This window comes from Balaenoptera ricei, chromosome 10 (genome assembly GCF_028023285.1).
Source record: "Balaenoptera ricei isolate mBalRic1 chromosome 10, mBalRic1.hap2, whole genome shotgun sequence".
Taxonomy (NCBI): Eukaryota; Metazoa; Chordata; class Mammalia; order Artiodactyla; family Balaenopteridae; genus Balaenoptera; species Balaenoptera ricei.
Window position 1 is genome coordinate 387,831 of NC_082648.1, and position 12,204 is coordinate 400,034.

Below are 12,204 nucleotides of genomic sequence, written 5' to 3' on the forward strand. Positions count from 1 at the left end.
TGACATTATTCACACATCGTGTGATTTTCTATGTAGAAAACCCAAAGGAGCCCAGAGATAATCAGGATAATAAGATAGTTGGACAAATCTGCTGGATATGAAGTCAATGTGGAAAAGCCAACTTGACAAAGGAGCCATAGTTATGCATGACATTAACACTAGGGGAAACTGGGTGAAGGGCATGTGGGGATGCTTTATCTTTGTAACTTTCTTGTAAATCTAAAATTATTCCTGGGCTTCCCTGGTGGCGCAGTGATTGAGAATCTGCCTGCCAATGCAGGGGACACGGGTTTGAGCCCTGGTCTGGGAAGATCCCATGTGCCGCGGAGCAGCTGGGCCCGTGAGCCACAATTACTGAGCCTGCGCGTCTGGAGCCTGTGCTCCGCAACAAGAGAGGCTGCAATAGTGAGAGGCCCCCGCACCGCGATGAAGAGTGGCCCCCGCTTGCCACAACTAGAGAAAGCCCTCGCACAGAAACGAAGACTCAACACAGCCATAAATAAATAAATAAATACTTAAAAAAAAAAAAAGTAAAGTCTATAAAAAAAAAAATTAAAAAAAAATAATTCCTAAATAATCTTATTTTTATAAATAATTTTTAAAATTAATAAGTCTGACAATATTAAGTGTTGGGGAGAAGGTACAACAACAAAAATTCTCATATTTATAAAGAAAAACTCTTATAAGCTGCTGACAGAGGGCAAGCTGGAAACCACTGTGGAAAACACTTTGGCATCATCTTGTAAATTAGAACATGTCTATACTCTTGGAACCAGAAATTCTACTCCCAAGTAAATACCCAGAGAAACTCCTGCACATATGGATGAGACTCTTTCCAACAGCAAAAAGGGAGAAATGTCTACTGGCAAGCCTGTAGATAAATAAACTACAGATAAATTGTGACATATTTACACACGGAAACCAAACGCCCATCAGCACATCAACTTGGATCATGTGTTCTCAAAGGGGATGAAGTCGAGGGTTAAAACTGGTTTGGGGAGATGTGAGCAATCTTAGATATTACAAAGGCCTGTGGCCCTCCAAAAGGCCCCAGTTCATAAACAGACTTATATCTGTGCTTTTAAAATTTCACATGGGGAGGAGGGAGATGACAAGGATAAAAATGTCTAAAGAGGAACCTTAGGGGGGTGATAATGAAAAAAAAGTTGAGAAACAATGACCTAGGTGAATCTTAAGAATACAACACTGAATGAAAACAGCAAGTTACAGAAGAATACATATGACACTATTTACATAAAGTTCCAAACATACAAAATAATATACTGTCTAGGGATATATACATATTAAAACTATAATTCAGAATAGAAGTTGTCCTTGTGAAGTAGGTAGGAACATGTGGATATCTAGGAGGGGTATATAAGGAGACTCAAAAGTGTTGGATGTGTTCTTTTCTTCGACTGGGAGAGTAAATACATAGGTGTTCATTTATTATTCCTCACCTCTAAAGTGTAAGTATATAAAAGTTATTATATATTTATTATATATTTTTTCTCAGTATATATTATTATATACTTTTATATACTAAGTACACAGAAGTTATTTATATACTTTTTGCTAGTATGAAATGTTTCATAATTATAACCACTTAAAAATACCACACATGGGGACTTCCCTGGTGGCACAGTGGTGAAGACTCCACGCTCCCAATGCAGGGGGCCCGGGTTCTATCGCTAGTCAGGGAACTAGATCCCACATGCATGCTGCAACTAAGAGTTCACATGCCACAACTTAGGAGCCCGCATGCCGCAACTAAGGAGCCCATGTGCCGCAACTAAGGAGCCCACCTGCCGCAACTAAGACCCAGTGCAACCTAATAAATAAATAAATAAAATTTTTTTTAAAAAACCATATGTGAATTTAGGAGTAAAATCTTAGTTTAACTTAAACTGCATGAATAGTCTTTCCATTGATCACCATCCAATCACAATATTAAATAACACTGAACAATAATGTTAATGATATTTAACCTATGCTTTTGAAAACAACTATGACGGGCTTAAATTTTTTTTTTTCTTTTAAGAAGATTAAAAAAAACAAAAAAAACTTGAAAGTGCATACCCAGCCACCTTGCTGAATGATGTACTCGGCGGCATGGTCCTCCAGGAAAGTCACACCAAACTCCAGCAATGCACTCAAAGGTTCTTGACCACGTCTTGTCAACTCCAAAAGCATTTGCCGTAGCAAAATCAGAGGCACCAAAACCTTTAAGGCAAAGATGAGAGAGTAAAAAACAAACTGAAATTCTTACAGTTCATTTTATATGTTCAACTGCTAGAAAATACACTCCAGTGCATCATTATGGAACTCCATTTTTATCATAATAAAGGAAATAAAATAGTGACCCCTACTAGAATTTTTGAGAATAATACATGTATGTTTTCTACCACAGGGTGGTAGAAATAATATTATATGAAAACAACTGGGCCTGTGTGTGTGTGTGCGCGCGCGCGCGTGTGCAACAACATATGTATAGGAAATTCACTAAAGCATTATTTATAATAGCAAAAGACCGGAAACGACCCAACAGACCAAATTGTGGTCATTCAGTAAAATATCAAGTAGTTGTTAAAAAAGAATAAGATTGTCCACTGCCCAATTACCAAGATTTACTTTCAGTGAAAAAAGATAAAGGAGAGTATGTACAATAATGATACCATTATTATTAACATTATTGTTAACAGAACAAAACATCTACACACACGTTTGTATAACCCTATAGTATTTTTGAAAAATACCTAAGAAACTGGTGATAGTGGTAGCCTAAAAAGAGGAAAACTAGGTAAGTGGTGACAAGGGTGGGAAGTATTTTCAAGTGTATGTGTTCTGTACTTTGTGCATTTTGTACCATGTGCTTTTATTCTATTTGAAAACAAGAACTTTCAAAATTATGAGCTATCTTATACAAGTCATCAAAAACCAGAAGTGTTATTATCACTCCTAATAACCTTATGGCTCAATATTTTAAAATCATAAAAATTTATTTCGGAGACTAACTAGAGTCCCTTTCCTTCCAAAAAAACCCCCTGCATACTGAAAAGAACTAAGTACTTTCAGTTAACTATCTGCATGCAATCTCTTCTGTCTAAAACATCAAGAGGTCTCCACACAACTGGGAAAGACCGTGAAAGGAAATGAAACCAATTCCAGTTTCCTGTCACTGACCCGCCAAGGTCATAGCTGAGGGATTACAACACATTTCTGCAGAAGAGGACAAACAGAAAAGACAATGAGTTTATATCCTTACTAATATTCTTTGGGGGTTTTTTTTTAAGTAAAAGCAGCCCTGAAGGAATGTCTATCAAAGTCTGAAAGAAAAATGCAAAAAACACACATCTTCACTTTTTGGTATTCTAAAAGAACTCCAGCCCAAAATGCAGTAAAAACCCCTTCTTAGCACCAATGGAGGGGTATAGGGCTATAAAGAAGACTGTGTTAGGCTTTTTCTACAATCAGAAACCTGTATCACTTTTGAAAACAGAAATGAACACGGCTGTTCATCCAGCCTAGTATTCTGTCTCAGCTGGAGCAGGAGAGGAGCTTCTGAACCAGCCCTGCAGACTCACATCACACCAACTCCAAAGGCCTGGGATGTTCCATACCTCAAAACATTCTCATTTCCCATAATAATCTACGAACATGCATATTTTAAAGTTATTCATGTTTAAGCTCTATTACCTCTTAAAAAATGAGTTGCAAATATTTCATACTTGCTATATAAAAATACTCTTATTTGTTCCAAATTTACCTCTTTCATGTATCAAATGTAGTTGCCCCCATTTTACTATGTAATAATCTAGAGATAAATCTGTAATCCTCTTTCACTACTGTCTTTAGTCCTTAACCATATTCCCTCTCATTCACTATACTTTTTATGCTGAAATCTACTAATTTTTTAGTCTGTTCTTTACATAGCAATTCCTCCACTGCTTGTATCATTTAAGTTATCCTTTCCTGGATCTTCTCCATCCCAATTACATCTTTCTTGAAATGCAGTGAGTGCAGAAACTTCCTTTTTCAAGACTAACATCTTCTATTTGGTTGACAACACTCTTGGTTATACATGTCCTGTGTGCTTCACCTATGTGACACACTATCTTCAAGGACGCACTACACTTTATAATTTAGATTGTCTTTATGTACTCATACCCACTTGCCCTCTAATTGCTATGATCACACACAAAGCTTCATGAGTATTTCTACAACTGACCTCCATCAATTCTGCATTTTATATCATGTGTACACCTGATATATATATATTTTTAAACAACACTTTTGAAATAAACTTTTATTTATTTATTTATTTATGGCTGTGTTGGGTCTTCGTTTCTGTGCGAGGGCTTTCCCTAGTTGCGGCAAGCGGGGGCCACTCTTCATCACGGTGCGTGGGCCTCTCACTATCGCGGCCTCTCTTCTTGCGGAGCACAGGCTCCAGACGCGCAGGCTCAGTAATTGTGGCTCACGGGCCTAGTTGCTCCGCGGCATGTGGGATCTTCCCAGACCAGGGCTCGAACCCGTGTCCCCTGCATTGGCAGGCAGATTCTCAACCACTGTGCCACCAGGGAAGCCCCCACCTGATATTTTTTGTACTTCACTTCCCACAGTATTAAAATAATGTTAAAATAAAACTGGATCCCCAAGTATCCATTCCTAAAAGGTACCACTATTTCTATCTCTAGCACTAAAAAGCAACCAAGCAATCTTACATTTTGAATTCTTTTCTGTAAGTCATTTCCTTACTGGGTAACAGTAATCGCACAACTCATGTAAGTTATTTGTTTGTTCAATAACTTCTGCAGTAGATGCTAAGGTGCTTCTGACCATCAGAAAAGGTTATCTCCACTCTCTGTCTCCCCATATACACCACGTGGTGTCTTCCTCCAATAGGTTATATGCACTTAGCTAACAGTGTTATCCTTCTACTAAAGAACATATGAGCTTGCCTGGTGCAGAAATGACATATACCAATTTATAGCTCCAAGAATCCCTTCCAGGAAAATACTGTGATGATAATTTTTGGTCCATGAATCTACTCTTTAACCCTTCTATGTCTCAGCAATTCTAGTAAATGTCACACCCCACAAATTTTATCTAAACCTAATCCACTGATTAGGTTTGAATGCCTCTGAAATATCTGCTTCAAAATAAAATTTAAGAGACAACCAGACATTATGTGTCACTCAGTGTGATGCCACAGGAAATAGAGAACACCACCACTGACACGGTCTTGCCACAAAGATTAAACCTGAATATGATCAGGCCTCTAGAGCAACCTACCAATGGAAAGGAGATGGATACAGTCAGCCCTTGAACAGCATGGGTCTGAACTGGAGGAACCACGGATACTGAGGGCTAACTATAAGTGATACACTGAGTTTTCCCAACAGTAAATACTACAGTACTACCCCATCCGCAGTTTGGTGAATCCGCAGATGCAGAACTGCATGTATGGAGGGACTGAGGACAGGGGGGCCAACTTTAAGTTATATGAAGATTTGCGGCTGGAGGGAGGGTCGGTGCCCCTAACCCCCGCATTGTTCAAGGGTCAGCTGTGCATGTTAGCTGGCATCTCAGTGATGCAGTCAATAAAATCCAGAGGGTAGAAAATTTAACAGAACAAATAATCTGTAAGGAATTAGAGAAAAAAAAAAAAAAAAACCCCAAGAGGAAGAGTAAGTCTGCAAATTAAGAGACTTAGGTCACATATTATGTGATCACATGTATATGAAATGCCCGGAACAAGCAAATTCATAGAGACAGAGTCAAGCCATATGGCCAGGGGCTGGAAGGAATAGGAAATGGGGAGTGACCACTCTAAGGTACGGGGTTTCTTTTGGGGAAGATAAAAATGTTCTGGAATTAGACAGTGGAGATGGCTGCACAACTCTGTGATTGTACTAAAAACCATTAAACTGTATATTTCAGAAGGGTAAATTTTATGGTATATGAATTATATTTCAAAAAACTTCTTAAAGACAAGAGACATATCAACCAAATACAATGCATGAGCCTTGTCTGGATCTCGATTCAAACAAATCAGCTTAGGAAAATACCTTTGTGAAACAACTGGGAAAATTTGAATACTGAATAGACTATGTCCTGATATTAGAATGACTGTTGATATCTGAGGTGTAATCATGGTATTCTCAGTTGTTAAAAAAGGGATATAATTATCCTTGGAAATACATAGTAATGCATTTATAAGGTGTGCTTCAAGGTAATCTAGGGGGAGAGTGTGGGGAACAGATGAAACAAGACCAGACACATACTGAAAGCCGCCGAGGCTGAGTGACGGACACGGGTTTGTTAAATTATTCGCTCTGCTTTGTGCACGCCTGACATTTTAATAATGAAAGATTTTAAAAGATGAGTGACGTAATATGCCAGTAAAACTTTACCAAGGCAAACAGTTCACTCCTCTTTGCTACCGTGTCTCTAAAGTCGGTTTATTACATGTGAGCACTGTGCCCTAACACTCTAGCCTTTCCCTTTGATGGCCATTCTCCTCTTTTTCTATAAGCAGGTAAGTTCATAGGAAAACCAATTCCCATGAGGAAAAATAAAAGAAAATTAAAGAATAACCTACAATTCTGAGATAACTACTATGGATTATTTAATGTTTTGGCACACATTCCAATTATTTTTCTTGGCATATACATACTATATAGCCTACATTTATACATGTACTTAAAAAAAATCATTCTATTAATATGGGTTTTGTGACAGCTTTATTCCTCCACTTCTTTTGATCTATTTAAAAAGCATTATACCAAGGTGCTTTTAAAATCCCTATACAGATGAACTGACATTCAGTTTGGAAACTTGGCATGCTTTGTGGACATTTTTTTCATTTGAGTCTTATGTACTTACCAGATAGCCATATTCATATAATGATGCTATATCAGAATTTTGCAAACATTCATGCAAAATATAAAATGCAAAATATGGGCTAATTGCTTAAATTAGCCAATCTGATTTTGACTGGGGTGGAAAGAGGCATTTCAGTTTCCTATCATAATAAGCCAGGTTCTTTTTAGCCCTAAAGGACTTAGGAGAGTCATACTGGATTCATCAGAGCAAGTCATATTCTAACTGGCATGCTTCATTTACATGAGGTATTCAAGCCACAACCTTGGCAAGATGAGGGACTAAAATGAAGCAGGGAATGGGAAAAAAGGGTGGGTGAAGAGGGAGAGTGAAGACTGGGGTTTACTCCACTTTTTTAGGATAAGCATAGGATGGCGAGGGGGAAGGCAGGGAGACATACGAGAGTTGATTGTGACAGTCCTAGACAAGGGTGACAGGAGAAGAACATAAAATAGGGGGAGAAGGCTAGTCATATTAGGTATCTAAATATTTGTTGTTTGACATACTAAGAAAGCTCATTTTTATTTATAAGAGAGGTTTGCTTTTTTCCACGAAAGCGAATGAAACAGTCAGATATTTTAACAAATTTTTTACAGCTAAGTAACATACTAAAACTCCATAATAGTGACTATTTGGTAACAAGGTTACATGTGTTAAATCTAACATAATAGCCACTGTTTACAGAGTGCTTACTATGGGGCCAGACACTGCACTAAAATAAGCACTGAACAACACATTATGTCACTCAGTTCTAATAAAACTTCTGAAGTTAGTAGTATCATCTCCACTTCACATATGTGAAAATTAAGACTTCAAGTGCTTAATTCACCTGTCCAAAGATATGCATCTAGTCAGTGGCAAAGCTGATACTGAAACAAGTCCGATTACAGGCCTATGATGCTAATGATTATGCTATAATGCCTCCAAAGCCTGTATTAAGGTGAGTAAAAATAATATACATCAATTAGGTACATAAGGTCACACAGTCTGGCTCATAGTAGTGACAATTCTGAGTAGAGGTGGCTATTTATAAAAATAACTGTACAGCACTTTCTCATCCCTAGCACCACATCACTAAGGGCCAGACTTCCTCCTCAGTGAGCTGGACCACCCCATACTGCCTCCCCCCTGAGACTCGGCCTCGTCGTCAAGGTGATAAGTGGATAATACAGCCTGAGACAACGGACCAGCAGCATGGTACAGTGGAAGAACACTGAAGCTGGAATCCAAAGATCTCAGCTCCAGTGCTGGTTCCAAAATTTACTAGTCAAGGGGTCTGAAGCAAGTACTTTAACTGTTTTTTTTCCTGATTAATCACCTGACCTAACTAACTAGCTAACTAAACGACAAAACGGAAGTTAATAAAATTCATTCTGCCATCTCCGAGGGATGGCCGTAATGCTCAGATGGTAAACTATCAGCACAACTGGGGCTACCCCTGTAAGAACCACAAGAAGCTGTGCCCCCAAAACATACTCACCTGTGAACAAATGACCACCTGGAGAGAAATGTCACATCTAAGGCAGAGAAATGAAGCGATCATGGGAAATTCAGGACACACGGGAAGGCAGATGGCACAACTATGGAACATGTGGTTCTGTGCCAGCCTTAATCAGAAACATTGCATAACACAGCTGGATTTATGCATTAAACAACAAGCTCTAACAGTTTTCTCTTATACGATGCTAACAATCCCTCCTGTACTTTATCACTAACACACTAAAATCTTGTAAGAGAAAAGATAACTTGGTTTATACCTTATTCCAGCCGCTGGCATGAACTGTGGTCTCCAGTGTACATTCCCGATATGCCTGATATGTCAATGGCCTGTAGAGATTTTTTTTAAAAGTCTGTGTCACAAAGAAGGAAAATTCTAAATTTCCAGATGAATAAACATACAGACACTACTTTGCTGTTGAACTTTTTGCTAAAGTAACACAGATTTTTCAACATATAGTTTTCTATGAGACATGGCTTTTAACATTTGGTATGCATTTTTCTTTAAGCATTCTCTACAGGCTGAGATTTATGCTACCAGCTTGGGAAAGCAGTTTACAACATAGGAAGAGAAAAATATATAATAACAAATTTTTTACAATTGCTTGAAACTTATCCAACAAGGCTTCTACGTTGCAGATAAATATAAACACTTGGGTTATTAATACAGAATCAATAATAACAAATAACAAAAATTATCTCATTAATAAAATTGAAAGAACAAGTTAAACTTTTTAAAGGCAAAAAATGTAAAATATTTAAAAATTAAAGAGACATTGTCACTGGAAGACCTTTCAAACTGGGGACATAAGAAGTCAATAAGGGGAATAAGCAAGGTCAATAAATGAGCTCTATTTTTAACCTGGAGTCTCGTGACACCCAACCCTGGGGTGAGGCTCTCCTTCTGATTATTCCCGTTACACAGACATGCGTTTCTGAGGGGATGTGAGTGCTGCGTTCTCAGCGTGGGCCCGTGTGCAAATTAACACCAACGACAAAGGCACTCCACAGCAACTTACACATGAAGGCACCAAGGCTCTTGGATAACAGATTTAGTGAAGATTTACCTACCCATCCCCCTCCCGCCTTTTGTTGGCAAAGAATTAACATATATGTAAAAAAGGAGAGGAGCCTTGCTTTTATAGGATTTTAAAATCCATTCCAAAGGCATTTTCTGCTCTGACCACCCTGGTCTGTGATCTTGTCAGCCTATGAATATTTAGGATTGATAACAGGTACACTTACTGGTAGCCTATTGCTATGTTTTATATTTTTATACATTTGTGTTTTATATTCTATTGCATACTAGGAAACTGAAGCTCAGAAAAGCTAAGAGACTGTCCCAGATCCACAGGGCTGCAAGCAGCAACAGAGGAGTAGGAATTCACACCCAGTTAGTGCTGGCTCCAAAGGACACGCCGCTGCTCCTATTCCGAGTCCGGATTTTGAAATGGGCCACGACACACTGATGCCCCACGTAGCTAACGAGCATCTGGACCAGGGTAATGAGGTCCAATAATCCTCATTATTATTGAGGAACACACCAGACTGCAGAGACTTGCTAAGAAGAAAGAACCTACGACAACTCACCAATGATTTTTATAATAAATACATGTTCCAACTATAATATTTTTAACACACTGAATTAAATAAAATATATTTAAAATCTGTACTTAATCTTTTTATGTGGCTGCTAGAAAATTTTAAATTACATACATGTGACCTGCATTTTATCTGTTGGACAGCGTGTGGCTCTAGATGTTTCAGAAAACAGTTCTGATGACAAACGTATCGTTCTTTTCTGTAAGTCAATATAACGTAGCAGCACAGTGACACTGAAGGAGTTAAGATACGAGGGATGACCGTCTTAATAAGATGTTATGTGCGACCTTCCTGCTATCGCACTGCCATTAAAGTAAGCGTAGGACTGTCTGAAGACCCGGGCGACACACCAGGTGGTTGTAACACAGGCCTGAAGCAGACGTGCTGCCGTCTAACCTGCCTATTGCTCCCTGCAGCTCTGCTTGCGTGCGTCAGTCCCTTCACGTCCTTTCCTGAACTGCCTGCTGCGCTGTGCGCCACGCGAGTCCTGACGGGGAGTCTATCAGGCTGAAGTACTTTAGCATCCTTCAGAATGAAACATGATTTGAAACATTATACGTACACACATATATGCACATAAAAGATCCAGCAGATTAAAACACTCAAAGGAAATCTTAAACGTAGAAAAATAAGTAGTTAAAAAATTAGCCCTATCTAATGAGCTACTTGAATTCAGCAAAGAAGAAAGAGGAGGGGAAAAACTTTTCTTTCTTTCTTTCTTTTTTTTGGGGCTGCACTATGCAGCTCACAGAATCTTAGATCCCCTGACCAGGGATCGAACCTGTGCCCTTGGCAGTGAAATGGCGAAGTCCTAACCACTGGACTGCCACGGAATTCCAGGGGAAAAACTTTTCAGATTGCTGGTGCTTGGCTGTATGAAGAGTTCAGGATTAGTTTCCCTACTTTAACAAAACTGTTTGGGGGAATAAGTGGTATTTTCCACCTTAAAAGATACTGCCATCAACCTGTACAATACTTCTAGTTCATTATCAGTTATTTTCAGGATATTAATAACTTTTTGAAGTTGTTAAGCTTTTGGGGAAAACAAAACAAATATTCATCCAAGACTGTATTTTTTAAAATATAATTTACTTTGCAGTGAAAAGATCAATTTGTCCTGTAGATCATGAAAAGGATTCCAAATACATATACTATAATACTGTTCTTCACATACATTGTACATATATAAAACTATAATGCTGTTCTTCGGAGAGCTCATAATATCCCAGTAAAGTTGAAATGAACAGAGAAGCTATGATAGAGTGAAATGACTTGACGCAAATAGTCTGCATCAAAGCTGGAGACCATTTTTTGCCTTATGCTTCTCAGTTACTTTACTCCCAGTCCCAACCGCTTTTACAAGTTCTTTATGTTTGTATTGGCCAAACAGTAGGCTCCTTCAAATCTAAGATGAAAGCTCAATATACAAACTACATGCAAGTATGGCTGCTCTGGCTTAAGAAGAGTGCAGCGGGCCTAACCACCTCCCCTCACCTCCTCACAACACTCTGAAAGCCACTGCTGTGCCTCCAAATTTCCTGTCTCAGTTTTACTTCCCCACACCCAGAATCTTCTGTCCACATTTATTTTTAAACTTTCTATGTATAAAGTTACGAAAATCCAAATATGACTTTCATTTCACTGTTTCTTATGTATAGCTGGGATTTTTACATTTGCTCATGTCACCAAAATATGCGGAAACAAACTGAATCATCCTTAAACCCAAATTGCTTTCTTCTAACAAACGGTAACCTAAAAGCTTTGTCTTTCTGAAAGTAAGGGATTACTTTACTACAACAGTAATTTGGCATCTGAATGTTGGCCCCTTGAGTGAAGGAACAGTCTTCACCTTGTTTTAGTCATCAATCTTCATTAAACCAAACATTTTTTTCAATTCATACCAATCTGTTAATGATTCTCATCAAAGAATTAAGGGAAACAAATTTTTAAGATTTACAATAAATGACTTGGTTCTACTTAATATACTTTCACGATGAGCTTCTTGCCTTTGGCTTTAATAGCCAGCACGACAGCTAGGAAAGAAGTTCCCACAGTAGGAATGTGGCAGCAGTTCCACAGGTAGGTGTGCAACCCGAAAGTGTACCAACATCCGGGACGCCCCAAATACAGACACAATGTCAATCCTGCAGTACAATGAATAAAACCCCAGTCATTCCACTTACGCTGGTCACAAGGGAGTGCTGGTAAAAAGTGTTCAGC

The 12,204-nt window shown here is 38.5% G+C and overlaps 1 protein-coding gene across 5 annotated transcripts in view; it reads right to left on the reverse strand.

Annotated features, from left to right (window-relative positions):
• BCL2L13 (BCL2 like 13) overlaps positions 1 to 12,204 on the reverse strand; it is a 68,272-nt gene that overhangs the window by 15,062 nt on the left and 41,006 nt on the right. For 2 of the 5 annotated variants that reach the window (XM_059934997.1, XM_059934996.1), the window contains 2 exons: positions 8,643 to 8,712; positions 2,080 to 2,223 (listed from right to left, as the gene is read on the reverse strand). In XM_059934997.1, coding sequence (XP_059790980.1) covers positions 2,080 to 2,223; positions 8,643 to 8,712 — 214 coding nt within the window. Of the gene's footprint in view, positions 1 to 2,079; positions 2,224 to 8,642; positions 8,736 to 12,204 lie in introns of those variants that run through there. The other 3 variants (XM_059934998.1, XM_059935001.1, XM_059935000.1) reach the window with 3 other exon arrangements.